At 34.0% G+C, this 21,054-nt stretch overlaps 4 protein-coding genes, 1 long non-coding RNA gene and 1 pseudogene across 12 annotated transcripts; 3 read left to right on the top strand and 3 right to left on the bottom strand.

The window, feature by feature from the left end:
* Positions 1–1,107: 1,107 nt before the first annotated feature.
* LOC104789496 (putative F-box protein At1g57580 pseudogene) lies at positions 1,108–2,300 on the top strand (annotated as a pseudogene).
* Positions 2,301–5,179: 2,879 nt separating this feature from the next.
* LOC104787441 (exosome complex component RRP4 homolog) lies at positions 5,180–6,798 on the top strand. The gene is made up of 6 exons (XM_010513026.3): positions 5,180–5,441; positions 5,529–5,676; positions 5,764–5,853; positions 5,942–6,007; positions 6,084–6,152; positions 6,258–6,798. Exons 1-6 carry the CDS (start codon positions 5,290–5,292, stop codon positions 6,636–6,638), a joined length of 906 nt encoding a protein of 301 aa, XP_010511328.1. The 5' UTR covers positions 5,180–5,289; the 3' UTR covers positions 6,639–6,798.
* A 345-nt stretch (positions 6,799–7,143) lies between these two features.
* On the bottom strand, positions 7,144–9,961 carry LOC104787442 (pectin acetylesterase 2). The gene is made up of 12 exons (XM_010513029.2): positions 9,705–9,961; positions 9,276–9,531; positions 9,112–9,194; positions 8,910–9,039; positions 8,752–8,825; positions 8,451–8,662; positions 8,297–8,357; positions 8,099–8,152; positions 7,913–7,990; positions 7,713–7,818; positions 7,467–7,612; positions 7,144–7,366 (listed from the first exon to the last, which is right to left on the bottom strand). The coding sequence occupies exons 2-12, from the start codon at positions 9,496–9,498 to the stop codon at positions 7,256–7,258; spliced, it is 1,278 nt and encodes a 425-aa protein (XP_010511331.1). The 5' UTR covers positions 9,499–9,531; positions 9,705–9,961; the 3' UTR covers positions 7,144–7,255.
* Positions 9,962–10,789: 828 nt separating this feature from the next.
* LOC104787445 (membrane-bound O-acyltransferase gup1-like) lies at positions 10,790–15,233 on the bottom strand. 6 transcript variants are annotated; one of them, XM_087450695.1, is made up of 19 exons: positions 14,906–15,233; positions 14,762–14,820; positions 14,488–14,669; positions 14,323–14,371; positions 14,025–14,128; positions 13,863–13,927; positions 13,692–13,762; positions 13,348–13,407; positions 13,146–13,259; positions 12,832–12,956; positions 12,693–12,744; positions 12,446–12,508; positions 12,082–12,191; positions 11,886–11,978; positions 11,715–11,796; positions 11,381–11,458; positions 11,220–11,295; positions 11,080–11,129; positions 10,790–10,975 (listed from the first exon to the last, which is right to left on the bottom strand). In XM_087450695.1, exons 1-19 carry the CDS (start codon positions 15,021–15,023, stop codon positions 10,925–10,927), a joined length of 1,602 nt encoding a protein of 533 aa, XP_087306821.1. In that variant the 5' UTR covers positions 15,024–15,233; the 3' UTR covers positions 10,790–10,924. The 6 variants fall into 6 exon arrangements, with proteins under 6 accessions (XP_087306821.1, XP_087306824.1, XP_087306823.1 ...); XM_087450698.1 differs by having other exon boundaries at positions 13,863–13,920; XM_087450697.1 differs by having other exon boundaries at positions 14,767–14,820.
* A 2,552-nt stretch (positions 15,234–17,785) lies between these two features.
* LOC104787446 (calcium uniporter protein 2, mitochondrial-like) lies at positions 17,786–19,462 on the bottom strand. Of its 3 annotated transcripts, none has more exons than XM_087450702.1 (3): positions 19,287–19,462; positions 18,660–19,009; positions 17,786–18,568 (listed from the first exon to the last, which is right to left on the bottom strand). In XM_087450702.1, coding segments are annotated over exons 1-3 (864 nt in total). In that variant the 5' UTR covers positions 19,288–19,462; the 3' UTR covers positions 17,786–18,055. The 3 variants fall into 3 exon arrangements, with proteins under 3 accessions (XP_087306828.1, XP_087306827.1, XP_010511333.2); XM_087450701.1 differs by having other exon boundaries at positions 18,660–19,099; positions 19,287–19,414; XM_010513031.3 differs by lacking the exon at positions 19,287–19,462 and having other exon boundaries at positions 18,660–19,102.
* LOC147944281 (uncharacterized) lies at positions 18,873–19,692 on the top strand. The gene is made up of 2 exons (XR_015557472.1): positions 18,873–18,999; positions 19,098–19,692. It is a non-coding gene; the product is annotated as an uncharacterized LOC147944281 (long non-coding RNA).
* The last annotated feature ends 1,362 nt before the right edge of the window (positions 19,693–21,054 follow it).

Here is a 21,054-nt window from a genome sequence, read left to right as displayed (position 1 = left end):
ATAAAATAAATTTAAATTGAATTCCTTTTCCTTTCTTTTTTTTTTAGTTTTTTCCTTATCTTTCTAAGATTAGCAATTGATTTCATAATTTATTTAATTTTAATGAAAATAAAAGAGATATTTATTTACCTTTTCTTTAAATCTAAGTATAAATAAGATTTACTGTTTTCCGTATTTATGTTAACATAATGTCAAAATCTTATCTAAGTACAAATAAAGATTAACTAAATTGAAATTAATACTTCTGTGTCTATGTATTTAATGATTGATTGATATGGAGACCTAAAACTAGAAAAAACCTTTTTTATAATTATGTGGGGAAAAATGCCAAAAAACCCCGAAGTTATTTTTATTTGGACGTTTAATACCCAATGGTTTTAGATTGGAATAAAAATACACCAAAAAATAAAAACGTGTCATTTAAAACCTAAACTGATACGTGTTGTTATTTTCATACCCACGATTTTTCAACAAATTCAAAATTCCACTTTTACCCTGGTTATCTAATAAATTATTAATTTCTAATTAAAAATTCTCGGTTTTCTATTAACCATGTCATACCAAAAATTTATCCTGGTTATCTCTCTTCTTCCTCTTTCCCTCTCTAATCGTCGTTTTTGGGTTTTTAATCTTGGTTTAAGCACGGGTCAACATTGGTTTTTGGGTTTTTAATCAGAGGAACGACGATTAGAGAGAGAGGAAGAGGAAGAAGAGAGATAACCGGTTTTAATTTTTGGTATGACATGGTTAACAGAAAACCGAGAATTTTTAATTAGAAATTAATAATTAATTAGATAACCAGGGTAAAAGTGAAATTTTGAATTTGTTGAAAAATTGTGGGTATGAAAATAACAATATTTACTATTTTAGGTTTTAAATGACACGTTTTTATTTTTTGGTATATTTTTATTCCAATCCAAAACCATTGGGTATTAAACGTCCAAATAAAAATACCTTCGAGTTTTTTTTGGCATTTTTCCCTAATTATGTGGCACATACATATCTTTGCTCAATCTGTCTCCTTAATTACGTCTATAAATGCATCAATACAAAAACTCACAAAAAATGACATCAAGGAAATAAGAAAAATCTTAATTTCTTCCCGTCATGGACAGCTTACCTCGGCATCTCCTCGAAGAGATTCTCTTCAGAATAGACCACAGATCTCTGGCCATGATGCAATGCACAAATAGATCTCTTCAGTCTCATATATCCAAAAACACTAATTTTGAATCCGAATACTTCTCTCGGATCAGATCCAGTTTGCTATGCGTTTGCGTAGCAGGAAACTATGGCTACCGTTTTCTCTGCTACGACCACATTTACGGCAATTCTAGGTCACCGAGAAGAAAAGAAACCTTGATGAAGTGTCATCTTTCGGGCTATTCCTCTGGCCTTCTTCTACTCTTCTACGGTTGTCACTTCGTCGTAAATCCTCTCACAAAAAAAATTTCGATTGTTGAATAACTGTAGGTCAACGATTGTCCCTGATCTTCGACGAGGTCCTGAACAAAAGCTAGGGTTCGCGGTTGATCAGATTGATCGAACCACCCAGAGTTTCAAAATCTTCATTATAAACGAGGTGAGAAGTGGCAATGAAACAACGTATGAGTTTGAGATTAACGCAGGAGATTCATGGAAATTATCGGAAACGGCAATTACTTGCTTAACAAGTTATCTCGATTACCGTATGAAAACACCTGCTTATTTGGAGGGATCTCTTCACTGGTTAAGAACCGACGGAAGCATCGTGGCTTTCAACCATAAAACAGAGAAAGCACGACTGATTCCGATCAGATTTCCCAAAGAACTTCGTCCTAGAACGTTGTTCACAGCCGCAGATAATCATTTAACCTTGATATCGGCGACGGAAAAAGTAACTTACGTTTATGCACTCGAGAACATTCTTAGTGATCCCAACTGGGTCCTCGTTAAACAAATTCCGAACGGAGTACTGGACGTGAAGAGGCTAATTAGGTGGCACCCGGAGGATTACGATGGAAAGTGTTTAGTGTTGCGCCGCGAGGTAGTGTCTAAGAAGGGCTATTACAAGCAAGTGGTTCAAGGTCATGGGTACGAGATGAGAGCTAGCTAATAAGTGGGAGGTCATAGGTTCGACTCCAGTGTATTTCCATTCAGTTCTAGACTTTTATCAGTTTACACCGTCGTCGTGTTCGGTGATAGGACTTGATGACAAGCAAGAGATATTGGCTTGTGATCATAATAAACAAATCTCCTTTATAAACCCCATTATGGAATTAATGGAACCTCTATCACCGAAAGAAAAATTGAAAAACTAGCTAATTAGGAAAAGACTGGTTGAACAAAATAAGCTAATAATATGTGTGGACTATGGAGTGTGGACTATATGTGTGGGAACATGTATGTATCTTTTGGTTAATGAATAATTTTATTTCTCCATTACAAATGAACTTTATTGATGACAAACCATCTATCTTAACATTTTTAGAATACATTTTTGTGACATCTTTTATTATATTCGTATCCAAACAAGTTCCAACTAAATTCTCTACAATCCTTACAACCAAACACAATCATTTCCTTATTTGATAATATTAATTTCAAATTTCCTAAAATTTAAACTATAATTTTAAATTTCCTATTTCAAATTTCAAATTTCCTAATTTCAAATTTCCTAATTTAAAGCAATATGTTAAATTAAAATATAATTCTCTTTTCACTTTTATTTAATCTTATATTTAATTATTTGAATTACTATTTAACACATAAAGTTAATAAAATATTAGTTTTTTTCAGCATATGATGTGATTTGAATTTTTATAAACGGATATATATTTTAAAAATCTATCTTAACATTTTTGAAGTACATTTTTGTGAAATAATTTTTTTTGAAACGATTTTCCAAAAAATCATGGTCTTAAACACTATTAGTCTAAAATCATTAAGGTTAATCGTGAGAGTATCCCGTCCTGGAGGAAGAGAAGCTATAATTATCAAAAACAGGTCGGTTTAATTTTATATGGTACAACCCGAAATTAGTGAATCGGATTTCATTAATCTAAAACATAAATGATTAAAACTCGGATTATATTTAGATTCCAAAAGTATATTATTGCCAAAAATGTCGCAGTCGTTTTTATTAATTATGTTAGTCGAAACAAGAAACAATATTGAAGATATACTAAAGATACTGTAATATTCTGGTTCTAATAAATCTATTTATAAGCCAAAAAAATCGATCCATCAACTGAATTGTGTATGGTAGGTGGATTATTTACTTGGAGACAAGACAACCCGTTGAAGTTGGCATACATGGTTGGTTACTATTTAGGATCTACTAACATGGAGACAATCATGCATTTGGAATAGAGAACCGACAAATATTTGTTGTATTTTGTGTTTGTAAAAATTGTATAAAGGTTTTCATTCCTTATAAATTAAATATAATCTATTATAGTTTAATAATGTTACAGACATATAGATATATTAACAATACAAAAACTTATATTTATTTAAAATCTAAATATATTTACAAATACAGATGAATTTATTCATATAGTTATTTTAGCAAATTTGATTTTAATTATAGTTCATTGTATTTTTGAAAGTACACATATTTATTGTTCTTCCAAAGTCAACCCATATGATTTTTTTTATTTTTTTTGCCGGCAGAGTACAAGATTAGCTCAAACGAACCAATTAGAAAGAAAATTGTTCACAAAAGTAATTGGATGCGACTCCACTTTAGCTCGACGCGCTAGTTTGTCCGCACTACCATTATGTGATCTGGGAATCTGAACTACAAAAAATGATAGGAACTCAGCCTTATCTTCTTCAATAACGTTCAGATATATCTTGAAAGCAGGCCACTCGGAAGGCGAATACACCATCTTCACCAAATCAGAACAGTCCGTGAGAAAAACAAATTTCTCATTATCCGCACCAATCATACAACGCATTACCCATATAAGGGCTTCCACTTCTGCATGGAGGGGTGACAAGCTACGGCGAGAATTAGATGCACCCATAATGGGAGATTCTCCCTCAGGAGAAATGCAATGCCATCCTCTACCGATAAACTGGTCAGTCGCCTTTCAAGATCCATCCACAAAGCATCGATGACTAGATCTATATCCGTTAACCGCGTCACAAGTATGAACCGTAGACATAGATAGAGAGCGAGAGCCACCCTGAGGTAAGGATCCTAAGGGATCCTCTTGGGCTAAAGACCAAAGTTTTGATTCCTCTTCCGCTATCCATATGATTTTATTAACAAGTATTGTTAATTATTGTAAAAACACCAAAATATATAAAATAGTGTAACATTGATATTACAAAACAAAGAAATTTACTATGGGATAAATTTTGCATATACAACAACATATATATAATATTGTAATATTTATATTAACTAACTAAAAAACCTGATTATATTAGTATACTAACCTATTCAAATGATTTATGAAAACAAATAGATTCGTGGTGTATCATGGGTAAATCTTAGTTTACATGAAAACTAAACAAGGCCCAAGATAAGGTCCATCATTGAGTCGGTAAAGATGGAAGAAGTCGAAACGATCACAACCTTTCCCGTTAAGCTTACGATTCCGATGATTGACCGTAGAATCTTGTTTTTCATCGATTACTGGAAATACATGGATTAAGCTTCAGAAAGTGCTTTGCTCTTTCATCTTAATCGCTAATTATAGAACATGTTTTCACGAAACCTTTTGCTCTCAAAAGGAAAAAAGTCGGAGAAGAGAGAGTTTAAAAGCGAGAATCTCGCCTAAAAGCGAGAATCTCGCCTAAAAGCGAGAATCTCGCCTAATACCCTACACTGACCGATAGGATGAGATTATTAAGCTCAAAAACTAAAAACTGATATTGAAAGAGATAACAAAAGCTAGCCGTCACCGGAAAAAAACAAATCAGACATGCCAGACAAAATCTAACCAACCATCACGTTAGAAGCTGATCATGGATGTTAGAAGAAAGCTGACCAAACCACCACTTTAGAAGCTGATGGATGTCAGACGGAAGCCGGAGTTAGCAAACCCGGTATAACCGGACGGCGAGATATGGGATTAAGAAAGTCTGGTTTAGTCTTTTTTTCACTAACCAAACGCTAAACTGATGTTATAGTAAACCGGCCGGTTCAATGAACTATTTATAGTACAAACCAAACAGAAAACTCCCTGAGTCCAGCAGACGTGAGAAGAATCTTCTTACTTTTCTCCAAAACCCTAATTGAACATCCTTCAGTGTCGTTTTTGCTCTTCTCAAATTGTTAATCACTATTGTTTGTGGATGATGAGAAAGCTTCAGCTAGAGCTACCATTGAACCAGACGCAGAAGGTCCGGTTTGAGAGATCTATGGAGCGGCTACAATTGTTGTCGTCAACCACAAACAACTCTGTAATCGTTGCCGACTCCATCAACGAAGATGCATTCCTCCTTAAGTAATCTCATTCTTTTTCAGCTTATCTGTTTTCTGGATTGAAGTTTTGTTTTCTTCGTATTGATTTTTTTTTTTCTTTTGAAAAAAGGGGACATGGAACCTCCGAGGTAGATGGTGAGTTGCTAGCGACGGTCTGTGGAGTTGTGGTTCATGTGGACAAGCTTGTCTACGTACGAACCTTGCGAGCCAAGTACAAACCTGAGGTTTACGATGTTGTGGTAGGACGTGTGATTGAGGTAAGAGTTTTGTAATGGTGACTAGGGTTTTGAATATCAGATTGAGAGAGATTAGGGTTTTTTTTTTGAATGATTCTTCTTATTTAGGTCTCTCAAAGCTTTTGGAGAGTGGAGCTAAACTCTACTCAAGATGGAGTACTAAAGCTTTCTTCCACGAATATGTCTGATGCTGTTCAGGTTACAATTTGATTCTTCAATTTTTTGGTATTTTTTTTCACATTGTCTGTTAAGGTTCAATGATATAAGAGTTTCTCGATTTTGGCAGAAGCGAAAAAGGTCTGTGGATGAACTCAATATGCGCGACATTATTGTAGAAGATGATGTCGTTTGTGTAAGTCCTATATATGGTCCATCTCTAATTATCCTTCATCTTTGAACACATGACCTGATTCGTTCTTTGTTACTAGGCCGAAGTGGGATGTATTCACCGTGATGGTAGATTGGAGCTAAAAGCTTTAAGTCACAAGTATGGAAAGGTTGGTGATATGATTTGGCACATTAGTCTAAGTTAAGTATACAACTTTGCTAGTCTCTTCCTCTCTAAACAATAAGACTAATCTATCCATGAATCCCTTCTACAGCTCGACAACGGAGAGCTACTCAAGGTTGATCCTTACTTGGTTAAGAAAAGCATGAATCACTTTCATTACTTAGAAAGTCTTGGCATCGATTTGATTCTTGGCCGCAATGGCTTTATTTGGGTCGGGGAACACGCCCAAGTCAAAGATCCTAACCAGAACACAGGAAACGAGAAAAGCTATACGCCACTCGAGACTCGACAAAGCATTCTCAGAATTGGGAATGCGATACGGGTCTTGTCTAATCTAGGCTTCACCATGACTCTAGAAGTGATTATGGAAACTGTTAAGTTAAGCAACACGGATAATATTGACGTACATGACATGCTTGGATCAGAGTTTCACGTTTTGGTGGCAGAGAACGAAGCTGAAAGAAGAAGATGACTTGCTAGAGGAAAAATGTGAAATGCCCCCATCAAAGTTTTGTCTATGTGTTACTGATCCGACAAATTAAAGATTTGTAACTCTTTTTTACTTATGATCAAATCATTATTGGACTTTTTTGGTGCTTGGAGCCCATCATTTGTGAAGACCGGCTCTATTCTAAGTAATCATCTTGTTTACCAATGTTGTTTTTTGCTTATGTTTATATTTTCTATTATTATGCTCTATTTATGGTACCATGTTAAGTCGTCATGCAGATCCAAACATCAGCAATTAAGGAGACAGTTAGTGTTGTTGTTACAATTTAAAACTCAGAAGAATTTAAAAAGATCCTTTTATAAGGCGAAATAAGCTCATTGTTCATAGTCATGACCACTAATAATCCCATTCTGCAATATGATTTCACAATTTGATTCAAACCAGAATGTGTTACTCCAATTTACAAAACAGAGAAAAGTAACAGATTTTTAGACACAAAAGTTAAGAGAAATGTAAGAGGAGAAAAAGTGATCAAATGGGTTTTTATTTTTATTTCATTGTTTGCCTGAATAAATGAATGCTTTTTTTTTTAAGGAAAAAAAAAATAGCATTTTTATACCAAAGGAAAAAAACTAAATTTATTCTCTAAAGACCAAATTGTGACAAGTCTTATCACAAGGATAAGCACAGTCTATGAGCTTTGCTCCTCCTCTTTCGAAATACCAATCTCCCACAGCTACTGCTATACCCTGTTTTGATATACACAAACATCAATAACATTTGGGATTAAATCACAATATATTACACATTTTCATAATTGCATTGTATTTGGTTATTGTTTTGCCTTACCTTGTTCTTAACGGCAGGAGAGTTTTTAGCATACCATGTGTCATGCCTCTCTGTTTGGCAATGAGCAAAGCACGAGTTAAGGAACACACCGTTCTTTCTTGGCATCGCGAAACCTTTTACTAAATTCACCATACGCGTCCTAAATCCTGTTAACACAAAAATTTTCAATACAAAACATATATATTATTAACTCAGTTTTGGTTTATTCAAAATAATCAAGAACATTAATTATAGCTCGTGGTTCACCTTGCAAGAACTGAATCTGAGATGGACTGCACTTGGCGTAGTTAAGTCTGCAGTCATTCCAACTTCCTTTTGGATCTACAGATTTAGGAGCTAAACTCTCTTGAATCTGCAACAATTACAATATATTATATACTATTAAAAAAGACATATTCTCCCTTTATTGTTAACGCTGAGGATTAAAAGAAGAGACTTTAACTAACCTGCCACGAATCATATGCAGCATTAAGAATAAACAATGGAGTCTTAACTTGGTTGATTAGGTTTTGTGGGAAAAAGCACTGCAAGTATTGAAGCATGTAGTACATGTTTTAGCCTTTTAGGCAATCGAGCTCACTATATTTGGAATTGCTTCATTATTAAGATAGCTATAAGAAAAGAATATATACCGAAGTTGGATTAAGACGGTCTACACAGTCCCGAGGAAGCATGGTTTGAAGATTCTGTGATTAAAAACTGTTAGGACCATCTATCGAAAATTAGAAGCGACATAAAGTAACACTCATTGCCAAATTGTTTTGAGTCGAAACTTAACAAAATTACACAAGTCTTGAGACAAAGTGTGTAAAAACTTTATGTGCTCTTACCTGTAATTTTACCACACCGGCATATAAACGCCTCAGAGCTCGGCCTCCAGATACATCGATGCTTCAGTTAAGAAATTGAGAAACCAGTCAATACCTATACCAAAGTCATGACTGATAGATACTTGTTAGTCAAGGAAACTAGCACATCACTCACGCGTCAAGGAAGAAACCAGCATCACTCAGACATTTCACTCTAGTGGAAGGAGGAAACAATTTCCCAAAATCATCACATCGGAAAATCGCGGCAAGACCTCCAGCAGAACATCCAGAGAGCAAAGCCTGCTTGGCTTGACGCATTCCTTTCCCCATCAACTCTTCCATAGCAGCTAACCAAATTCTCTTTCCTCTAAACTGAAGTTTTGCAGCCTAAATTATAGCAAAAAAAAATATAAAATTATATAACAATCAATGTAACACAAGCTAACCTTACTAATGTTTTCCAAGAAAAAACTAACCTTATCTTCGCTATCACCACTAAACGATCCACCGTCACAGTACCGAACTTTTACTCTGTTCCAGTTATAAAAATCTGCAAAGCAGAACATCACCAAGAAACATAAACACCATATCAAATAGAGTGATGTATTAGTCAGAAAGCTTTAGAAAAATGAACCTGGATTTTCAGCTGCTCTATCACTTAAAATGCCAGTGAAAGGTATCTGCTTCTCCATGTACGAAGATGATCCACGGCGACTGGTCTTACGGTATACACAATTTCTAACGGTATCACACCATCCACCTCCCTATCAACCATCATGTCAGTGACTAAACATTATCATATCTATATTACCAGAAAATGTTTTAGCTGCACAAACCTCCAATTGAACGAGCCAGTTGTTTGCTCCTGAACCAAACCCTCGATGCAAGTGATATCCGGGGAGACTTCCATCGAGACACACTACAAAGAAATTCAAAATTGTGTAACAAGAAACATATAATATCCCAAGGAAGAGATAAGTTATAAAGAAGAAGATGTTACCAGCTCCTTTAGAAGCAGCGGATTGAATCAGAGTGAGTCCAACCATAGGAAACTTAGCTTCAGAGTAAACGTTACTTTCAGTCTGAAACATCTTTGTTCCATTGAACTCTGTGAACCACTCCATTTCATCAAACTCCATCATCATACCATTCACAGAGATGTTTAAGAGAATGATCCCAAACAAACTCCATAGATGGTTCTTCATCTGCCACCTCTTGATCATGGATGGATGGTTTCAGACTTGTTGATCACAAACCTTGGTTTATATGGAGGAGAGAGAGATAACATTAATTACCAAACGTTATATTTAATATTTATTACCAGACTATAAGGTGTGATTTAACTGAGATAGTTAAGTAGCCTTTTGACAAAGAAAACAAAAAGATTCCAGATCAAGATCTTGACAAAGTAAAATATAATTTTGTTTACCTTAGAGATCAGATCGCAGAATGTTGCAGACTGCTTGCAATTATTTCAGAGCTGACCAATGGTTAAGATATCTTTTTAGAGAATTATTAACTTTTTAGATTCTTCTGAAGCTGCCATCATTTTTGTCCTTACTAGTGATTATATTATTTGGACATTAGTGTTAATTATTTCGTGTATCTTCCTACGACAATCCTTTTCAGTGTGTTAAACATCGTCACTATCGCTACTTTATACAATTCCCTTACGTCTGAAAGACTGAAATTTTCCGTTTAGAGCCACATGATTAAAAAGCAGATGTGTGTCTTAATCCTCCAGTGTCTTGTCCCAACCTGTTTTTGTTGGGTTGGGAAGGGACAAATTTGTGACATTGATGGTCTTCTTCACTTGTCGATTCAGTATTCACTTTTCGCACTTCTTTCTGTATTTCCTTTCTTCTTCACCATCTCTCTTTCGCCAGCTTCTCAGAAACTGGATTTATGTTGCTTGCAACCTACCAGACCTATCTTATGTCGCCTACGAACCACAAAGAGACTGGGTGTCTTAACATCACATGGGTGCCTTGAAGACGAGTCTTTAGCTACACAGAAAAGCCAAAGAGTATGTACACCAACCGTGGCAAATCTATACATCTCCGGAATGCGCAACCTTTGGCTGGGCTAAACAGAATACCGCCACAACGCCTGGTTGTTCTAGTCATCAGAGTTAAGATAAGGAAAATCCTGCCCTATGTAGAATTTTGCTTGACTTTTGCAGAACGCAGATATATGAGCTAATCGAAGTGGTGGTGATGATGAATTTGATTGCTATCATATCATATATTTAAGAAGTCTTATCTAAGGAATGCAGACAGTACCAGTAAGGAGCTGAATTGATGAATATGCAGCCTGAGTCAGCACAAAATCATTCATAATGCATGAAGTTTGTCAGTTAAGCCAATTTGGCTGCGTCCATGCCAGAGGATTCACGCACTAACTGGTTTGGTTATGATAATAAATGGATCGTCACTCATTTACCAGATACCTTTCAACAGCATTCAATATGCTTTTATCATCTGCAGGTGGTCTGTGATCATCCATCCAAAAGCCTTTGCCAAAGTTAATTTCATTTTTGATTCTTCCAGCATGGACATACTCAGTTAGCCCGACCAAAATTTTATACAAAATATAACAATAATGACATTACTTGATTATAACTGAGGCGACTACAACTCTTTGCCTCAGCTACTTCGGGCTATGCGCTTTACTTCTCAAGTCTTGGATGTGGAACATCAGCTGCAAAGTAAAGAAAGGAAAGTTGGGAACATTCAAACAACATCTAAAGCTCCAGGAGAAAAGTAAGCTAAACATTCAGCGTAGCAGAATATCTAATGCACTACCTTTGTACCCACGTACAAGCTAAAGAACACTCCGCCCAGAACAGGTACTCCTGTGATATCAAATGAATGAACATTATTGAGTAGCAGCGTCTCACAAAGAACATTAAATGAAGACTGATAACCGTTGGGTTTCCATATACCTTCTCTCTTAAGAAAGCTGGAGACCAACCAGTTTATACCTGATGGTCCAATGACATAGCCAGCAAGATTTGCAATCTGCAATTGAGAGACTCAATCTTATTTGTCAGCATGAAGGGGACTACAACAATGGGACATAAGAATATTCCACAAATCTATTTACCATGAGGCATGTGATTGTGACGGCACCAGACAACGCCTTGAGTTCACGTAGGAGGAATTCTCCTAAAGCACTCTCAACCTGCAACAGTACTTTTCATGTTACTACAGTTACTACGGATATGAAACCAAATTACAAAGGAAAAGGAGGTTCTATTTTTCTTTGGGATATATGATAACTAGACGGGTCCAAAACATATCATGTGCTAGTCAGACGCATTGCCTAGTCTCTACCATCATAATAATGTGCGATAATATATCACATTCATTCTTCAAATGTTAGCATGGTAAAGACTTGTAACTTATAGAGAGACTAAAACAACGATTGTTTAACTGACCTTGTATGCGTTGGATGCTGATTTCAGTAACATTTCTGGCATGAAGAATAAACATGTTAACCATGCCCATGAAAGAAGCTTCCTGGTTGCAAATAAAACAGTCAACCATATGAGAAATTGGATCAAATAATTCATACAACACAAAGGAATCATAGGAAGGCAACAGATTACCATTCCAAATCGTGCCACATGGCAACAAAAGTAAATACAACCCACACATTCAGAAACTTTCTTCGTGACCCACCAAGAGGAATATACATATACCTAAATGAACATGTTAACTTACATTTTACGAGCTGATATTAAAAGAAAATGATGTAGCGACGATTTCAGTTGAAACCAGGAGTGTAGTGTTAAACATTCTCACCTGATAAGCCACCTATTAAATGAAGCATGCCAGGTTTTCCAGAACGATTCCAGGCTGTAGCAATTGTTAATGCAATTCGGCATGTTCTCAACAGTTTCAATGCCATTCACCTAAAAGAAAATGTTTACATTATTACATATCCGAACAGCGTAGTAATCTTTTTATCCGGCAATATTTCTCGGAATTTCTAGCTTTGTAGCCATGAAAGTAACAATACTTTGAAAATTGCTTGCTATTGAAAGATCATAGACCAGAACGTCATCAGTACAAAGGACTAAGTTAACTACCCTACAACTACTAGAATTTTATTCCACTAAACGATCATAAGATAATAAAACGATCTCAAGACTTTGAACGGGCGTACCAGAGACCAAAACCGGAAATATCTCCATAAAAGAAGGAACTTAAGCCACATGAAGTTTAGCACCTGCCGCAATACAAATAGCACTACAGATCAGTTTCAGGTATTTCGGTTCTCTACAATAAAAAAAAAGTCAAAGCACACGACTAAAATTTCCAAGAGCCTCTTGGGCTGTTATTAGATTGTCTAGTAAGAAGTGGTTGTTCTGCCAACGAAAAACATAACAATACAAATATTAATAATATCTTACTCCATATCCGACAATAAATATTTCCACAGGAGATAGTTCTCTCCACAGACCACTGTCACAAACACAAAGAAGTTAGCATTTTGTATAATCAAAAGATTTGAAAAGTGTAATTATTATCTTAGTCCTGAAAGAGTTTCACCTGATCACAAAGGCATTGTAATAAAATAAGTGTGTCATAAGTTCAATCAGCAAGAAGCTGAATAACCAACGCACTCCATAGCGAGCAACATCTTTGAATGAATGAGTATTCTGTGGCATATCTAGCTGTAAAAATTTAGGTTTGTAGTGAGAGATCATGAAGACGACCCACTATGAAAAAACGGTGTTGATTATTTATGAACTCTTTTCTACAGTAAATGGAAGTTTATACAAGAGAATCAGAGTTCGGGATTCTAAAAACAAACGAAGACATGAAAGGAATAAAAAAATGAAGGCATGGCAAGAACCACAGACCTGAGAAGCAAATGCATTAAAGCTTATGATTGGCCCCGCAAGGTACAATGGTGCATACACCAAATAACAAAGGTATAGAGAAAAGCTGCAGCTGTCACTAGCAAGACCTCTCTCCTAATAAGTTATACCATGTTAGAGATGAGTTATGCAATAGAAAAAGAGATTAATTATAGAAGTTAAACAGTGGTGCCATGCGGTCAACCTGTCGAAGTACGTAGCATGTCTTCCCCAACTTACATAAGGAACAGCGTGTTACATGTTTCTGCAATAACAAAATAACAAAATAACAAAATAAGAGATGGCTACACCATATGCTGTTAACCATTGATCCAGGGAAACAGTTTAAATACACAAGATATAAAACTTAGAGAAATTAACAAGCAACTACGAATATCAGCAGCTCTTTTCTATATATGCCAGGAGAACATATGGACATGATTTTGTGGATGATATTTTATTTCTCAAAACAATGCATGATTACCACGAACACCTATTCCAAAACTACTGGGAGAAGGAAGACAATACATATCAAGAAAGGCAACACACCTCCTCATCAAAATGAGAGTCCAGTTGGCCCCAGTGATAATCGTTTCCAAAACTTATCATGCGCAGAACAACTGCAACAAAATTATAAGTGGGCAACATACTGCAATCAGACTTTGTTTTTCTAGATAGAGAGCAAAAATGTAGTCAAGAGTAACTAGATAAATCAAATACCAAAATTGAAGCATATATGCCATCTAAATGTGCCCCTAAAGTTGTCCAGGAATTCAAACTGTTGCCTTGGACAAAGAGAGGAACAATCAAAGAGTTAGGCTTCACAGCAACCATACAATAACTACAACTGTACATGTCAAATATGAGATGTACATGACTCACCCGAAAATGGAAAACGAATATCCTTCATAAATGCGATTGCAGAAGAGAAAAAATATGTTGAATGTCCAAAGCATGTAAGGAAAGTATTTTGTCCTTGCAAAAACCTGCATTATTAATGTATATCAACTGAACTCTGATCATCTCAGAAAAAATACCAAACTGAGAAGTAGACATTATTTATGAGTATATGCCACAAGAAGCCAAGATATGCTCTACCCTTCATTCTAACATACTCTTACGATCCAAACTACCAATATACCAAGATTACTATCAAGAGATAAATTGAAAGGAAACATACCTTAACAAGAAGGAAATTGGCTGTTGCAATCGAGAGAATGTAAATGACACTGGAAGTGAATGCGGAAACAACTCAGCTTAGATACAGAAAAGTTAAGAAACAAACAATGTGATGCTAGGAAGCAAACAAAAAAAAAAAAAAAAAGATATGGAAATCAGCACTTACCAAGCTCCATGTAAGTAAACCAAGTATATCAACGATAATGAAAGCCACAAGATGGCCATTCCTTTAGCTTTCAAGTGGAAGAAAGACCTAAAACCATTTGCAATCACAGTGAAACCCGCGAAAACAAAGCTTAGAATCGGCAAATTCCCACGAAAATTTCTCCATTGAGCATCAGAAACATCCTACAGCCAAAAACACAGATAATGAGCTTCAAAGCAATAAGAATAATTTGGAAAAAAAAAAAAAAATGAAAAATTAAGGAATCACACATTACATTACGTCGATTAGGAATGAGCCAGCCAGGAGCTAAACCATAGAGCTTGAAGTAATGATCTAATAATTCAAAATTCTCATCAACCAAAAAATCACAATCACATGACTCAGATTTTAGAAATTTACAAAAAAAAATTGGAGTTACCGTGAGAGAGACGAAGCGATCTCCATACTACATAAGCATAGAAGGCGATGGCGTATAACAGTAGAAGAACGAGCTCTCTCTGTTTCCATTTCGCGTTTCGACTATTGTGAGTGTTCATGGCTTCTCTGTAATTGAATCAAACCCCAGAAAAAAATCATCAAACGAAGCTCACACTTTTGAGAAATTTGTTTTTAACCGACAAGAGAAGCGAGCACTGAAGTGCCGGTGAAGCTCCAATCGGAAACAGAAACGTAGTTGGGTTCTTCCGGTGGGTTCATAAAACGAGATCCAAACGAAGAAGACGACTGCTTCTCTCCACGTGCGTTTTAGGTTTTTTTTTGTTTGTATCTTATTTGGTTTCTTAATGTTTAGCCACATAAGCCCAAACCCAATTATGTTTAGTCACCAAAGCCCAATTGTTTTTATTTCTTAAATTTAATTAATTTTACTTGTTCAATTTTTTTTTAATATATTTTCATCAAAAGTTTAATTATGTATAATAGTATATTTTGTTGGATTACAAGAATAAGGCTTTTTAGAATTAAGCAAAAAAGCTATAGAATTATAAGATTTTTTGGCTTCAGTTTTCATTATGGTTCCCGTCTTATATGTAATAATATAAATGCTTAAATTTTGTTATTTTACACTAATATATCTTTATTATTAATAATATAGTTATTTCTTATTTATTATATAAAATACATAATTTCACAAGGCTACTACTAAGAATGAGTCCAAGTATAACACATATAATATTTTTTTGTCGTCTCAAAATCAAAGTTATTATTGTTTTCTTTTTTCTCACACTTGGTTTGATTTTGAATTACTATTATTGGAGTTTTTCTTCCAAATAGAGTTGTTCCTTTCAATGGTCTTTATGAACTTCAAGCAGTTTTTTTTGTAGATTTTGAAAATTGATATCAGTAATTTAAAAATAATAATAAATTAAGAAAATAAATGTGTGATGATTTTGTGAGTCAATAAATTTTATTATGCTTTCTTTTTATTAGCGAACTAAGTTTGTGGACGTGAATGAACTATTAGCAAACTAATTTTATTATGCTTTCTATCATAAATCAAAGTCAAAATAAAAGTTCTAAAACATTTGAGAACATTTATTATGGTGGTTTAGACTACTTTCATGACCAAATAATAAATATTTTTTATTAGTTTTACTAAAAATAGTGATATGCTTTTTCTTTAAATTATGTGAATAAAACCTAGATATTTCACATAATTTAATTATGAAAAGTGTTTTCTACTTGAAATTCAAATATGTTATCGAAACAGTTGGGCCAAATTTGGGACAAATATCCTCTTAAGCTAAAATATACTCCCTCCATTTCATATTAAGTGTCATTTTATACTGTAAATTTTGTTTCAGAATAAGTGTCACTTTGTATTTCCAATGTAGATGTTTGGTAAATTTTCCAATTTTATCTCTACTGATTTAATGTATTGACCAATAGAAAAAATTGTATCATATATTAATAAGGGGTAAGATAGAAAATTTAATGATTTTCTTAATATGTGTGAAAAATCCTAAAACGACACTTAATATGAAACGGAGGGAGTATGATATAAGTTTTTCTTATAATCAACCAAAATACATGAGCTTAGATGATTGCTCAATTTAGAAATTTATTATTATAACGATATCAAGCAATTTATAAACTTATTTATAGATTATTGTTAAAGATTATTTGTAGGTTTGCGTACCATTCAATCAAAATGACTTGATATCTTTTATTGCTAATGAATATTATCTTTTTAATAGAGCAGAATTGCTTTATCAAAGAAAATAACAGAAAATATATGAGAAATAGAAGAAATTGGGGTTAAAGTTGAAGAATCAGAAGAATGAATGAAGAATTAATATGTAATAAAATAAGTGTGTACATTAAAATTTTGTTTTAATAACAAGATAATTTTATTAATATTTTCTGATATAGTTTTTTCCAAAAATATATAGGAAAATTCAAAATATAATCCATTAGAAGAATCAATTTTGTTTCTTAAATGGACTTCTTGAAACTCGAGGAAGAAAGAGTGCGATAAGAACATTTGATGATCTTTATTTTAAATAAATAATGAGATTAAAAAGATGTGTTACACTACAAAATATTTTGTATTAGTTTAAATATAATTTTAATTGTTATAAGTTTAAAACGATTCTAAGATTTAGTATTTTTCTTTTGCACAAGTTTTAATAGTTTGTATCTTTTCAAATATTCATACATAAATAAATACATTTCTTTTAGACAACAATTTTTTTTTTTTTTTTGTAATTCTTCTAGTTTTGAACACTTATATTTAAACACAAACTATAACTAAAAATATCTTTTTCCAAATAAAATTAAAATGAATGCCAAGTCATTTTAAAAAATAATTAGCTTAAATAATAAAGATCAAATCGAAATTTTAGTTATGAAACCGTGAGCATAGAAACTAGAAAGTGCAGTTATTAAATCACACAATTAAAACTTCAGAATTTAAACGTTTTATAATAATAATAATAATTCTTAAAAGGTTTTTTCAGTTTGTTTATTTTGGTGGTCGGTCAAATGGCACATTGACCGAAGACTGTAGCGTGTATTTTTTAGTGGACACGAGGTAGTAATTACGAATTGAATAATCGATCCATGTGTTGGAGTTGGACATTCAATAATCATATTATCAACCTTCACTCTCCTTTGTACCATTTTACCCTCAAATGCTTAAACCTTTGAAACGAGAATTCAAATCAATACTATTAAACTAAGCTTTTTTTTTTTTTTTTTTTGCAAACATCAATATTAAAGCTAAGAAATTGTTTTCTTGGTTAATTGATTGTATATGGTAACATAAATTCCTTAAAAGAATCATGTAAGAGTTCAAAACTTCAAATCATAGTTAACTACTATTATCATCCATCAAAAATCCTGAACCATAGAATAAATAAATAAATAAAAAAGATTAAAACATCAGCTGATGTAGATAACAGTAGCTGAAGATTATCAAAATGACTACTACCTTCTTTGGCTCTCAATTAACACCAAATAATCAAACTTGATAAAATTTTGAGAGAAGAAATTTTTGGTCAAGTATGTAAAATCAAAAGTGAAAAATGGTTAGGAAAACCAGAAACTGATGGGGATGATTAAAGCCAAATCAATCTCTGTGACGACTCTGCAAAGAATCCTCCAAATCAAGATCAACACCAACACGATTCCGAATAGATGCGTTTGCGTGGCACGACGAAGAAGAGCAAGACGTTGCCTTCCACTTGTTCTCAAGTTCTTTAAACCTCTCAATATCAAACTTATGACTCTTGAGCAACTTCCTCTGCCTAGAAAGAAACAGCCTTTTCATGAAATCTTGATAAGTTGGGTCTCTTGAAGTCATCAAGAAGTAAGCGTAACCCACAATAATCCCAGTAGCTGTAGTGAAAAAAGTGATTGGTTCCATCACATCCCAAGAAAACTCCCAAAAAGTTAGCCTAATGAATATTCCAATCTGGACCACACCGTAACCAAGACCACACCAAAGAATCTTCCTCACTTGTTGATGAGCTAACACATCAATCTCTTCTTTCATACTTCTCATCTTATCAAACTCATCTCTAATCGAACCAGCATCTGGATTCAAACCTAAAGGTACTGCCTTTTTAATCAAATCCACCACCTACAAACAGATTCACAAAAACAGATTCAACAACGAAACATCAAGAGACTAAACAAAATAAAAAAAGGGGTCTTTTATTTTCTTCACGAACCTTATCAGGATGAAGATAGACTTTATCACGAAAAATCAAAATCACACCAGCATCATCAAGAACACGAGCAAAAGCATGAGCTTCATCAAGAGATCTAGCGATACCTAAACCTTGAGAAGCTTCAATGAGTGTACTGTAAGTAACCATCTCTTTATCACCCATACCAATAAGCTTCTTCTTCATATCTTCAACATTCACTAATCTCATTAGCTTCTTAGCTTCAGAAACAGTCATATCCACCCTTTTCTCATCATCTTCCTTAGATTCAACGTTGAGACACCTATACCCACCAAGCAAAGTCCTAACCGGAGAAGCTTTACTCACCGTTGCGGACATAGCCGTACGTCTCACTAAACCCACCACCGACCACATCGTTTTTGATCAAAAAAAATCGAATTTTTAAAGTGACCCACTAAATTGTTTCTAATATGAAATCAGATCTGGAGTTTTGTAAAAATCAAAAAGGTGGGTTTTTGAAGATAGTGGTGAAGAAACAAAAAAAAAAAGGTGTGAGATTCGATTCTGACGCACTGATTTTAAAAAAAACTCCACCAAGAACGTGGAGGGTTTTAAAAAATGCTAATGTAATTGAGAAAAAGGAGGAGGAAGAAGCTTAAAGTTGCTTACTTTCAGGAATCAGAAAAGTTAGGTAGCCATTGTTGACAACTTAAGAGCCATGGCTTTTCGAAATCCCTAATTCTTATTTTTCTTCGTTTATTTTTGGTTCTCTTTAAATACAAATAAAGGAGAGAGTCGAGTCAGAGAGAAGTTGGAGGAGAGGGGCACTTAGGGCAGGCCGGCCTGGGGGAGAAGAAAATTGCAGAAAAAGTAAATAAAGGATTTGGTTCGGTTTAGTTCAACCGGAGAAATTGGTTGGTTTTTTACCTTTTTACTCAAATTTTGGCGTTTGGTTTTTGCCTTTTTGAGGGTTGATTCCTCTTTGTTTTTTTTGTTTGTCGTAACATAAGAGAATAGAGAAATGTAAATTTTCCTAAATTCTCTTAAACACCGAAGTAAATTATCTTTAAACACCGAAGTAAACTTGATCTAGTTCGGTTTTAGCTAAACCGGAAAAGACAGTCAAAATTGAGCTTGGTTTTTGACCTTTTTAATGATAGTCAAAATTTTCGAAATAGACGCGTATAATAAAGTGGTGAATCTATTAGGATAAAGAGATGCGAGAAGTCGTCCGCATTAAGAAAGAGAAGCTATAACATTTGTCGAATTGGAATCTGATTTGGATCATAGGTAATGGTCATTGCCGACATAAAATTGTGAGGGTGAGAAGAGAAAAATAAGAGAAAAAATAAGCAAGCTGACAAAGGAAATATAAGAATCAGAACAGTTTGCGAATGTGTGTAGTGTAGTCCACTTTGTTACAGTCAAATCTCAAAAATAACGGAAACGTTAACAAAGACAACAACAACAAAAAAAAAAAAAAAAAAAAAAGACTGCACGTAACATTTATGAATATTCCCAATCAAAAAGTGTTTGATATTGCACGACAAAAAAAAAAGTGTTTGATATTATAAAGTTCACACTGATACAAGATAGATTAAATACCTCACGCAGGAGTTTAACGTCTCTTCAGCTAACAAAACTTTTGACTGCAACTAAAGAAACGTTAACTAATTACATGGCGATTGGACATTTCTTCTAACTAATTAAACTTAAGCTAAGACTTTTATCAAACAAAAAAAGCACTAATTAATAAGCAAATTTCTATTCAAGATCAAGATGGACAAAAACATCAAAATCACATATTGCGAGCAAAATTCCAATAATTGTTCAAGAAGATTTTGTAAGTATGCTTGCAAGTTGTAGCTGGAATTTGTTGACAGATTAACATTTCTATAAATGCGGAAGAGATAGGGTATAACTTTGTAGAATAATGACACACATTTAAAAAGGTATCCGTTCATGGCTGATTAATAATTATGAAATGTAGAAGTGTTATCGCCCAAGAAACTTCCTTCATCTTTTATGTTTAGGACTTTTATTAGTACTATATATATATTTTTTGAAAACAGTTTAACAAAATCTATCTAAACACACATTGTTATAAACTGTCAATATAATTATGTTGTATAAAGCTCAAGAAAGAAACAATGTACCTTGTACCAAATCACAAAGAACTCTAGCATAATCATATAAAGGCAACCAAGTCTACCATGTTCTCAAGAAAAATATCTTAACTCATCTTTTTTTTTTCATCTGAAAGATATATATATTAGATTTGAAGGTTCTGATATACAAAATATTGGGTATTAGTCATAGCTGAACCAGCTCTACAAAAAATAGTCTAAACAACCACCCCGGTTAGACCTATAAAATAAGGAGAGGGAAACAACATCTCACTGATGAAGATATCCTTGAGCCAAAGCGGGAAGCCCGT

This window comes from Camelina sativa, chromosome 5 (genome assembly GCF_030686135.1).
Source record: "Camelina sativa cultivar CO46 ecotype springtype chromosome 5, ASM3068613v1".
Taxonomy (NCBI): domain Eukaryota; kingdom Viridiplantae; phylum Streptophyta; class Magnoliopsida; order Brassicales; family Brassicaceae; genus Camelina; species Camelina sativa.
The sequence above is the reverse complement of the archived record's forward strand: the minus strand, read 5'-3'. Positions and strand labels throughout refer to the sequence as shown.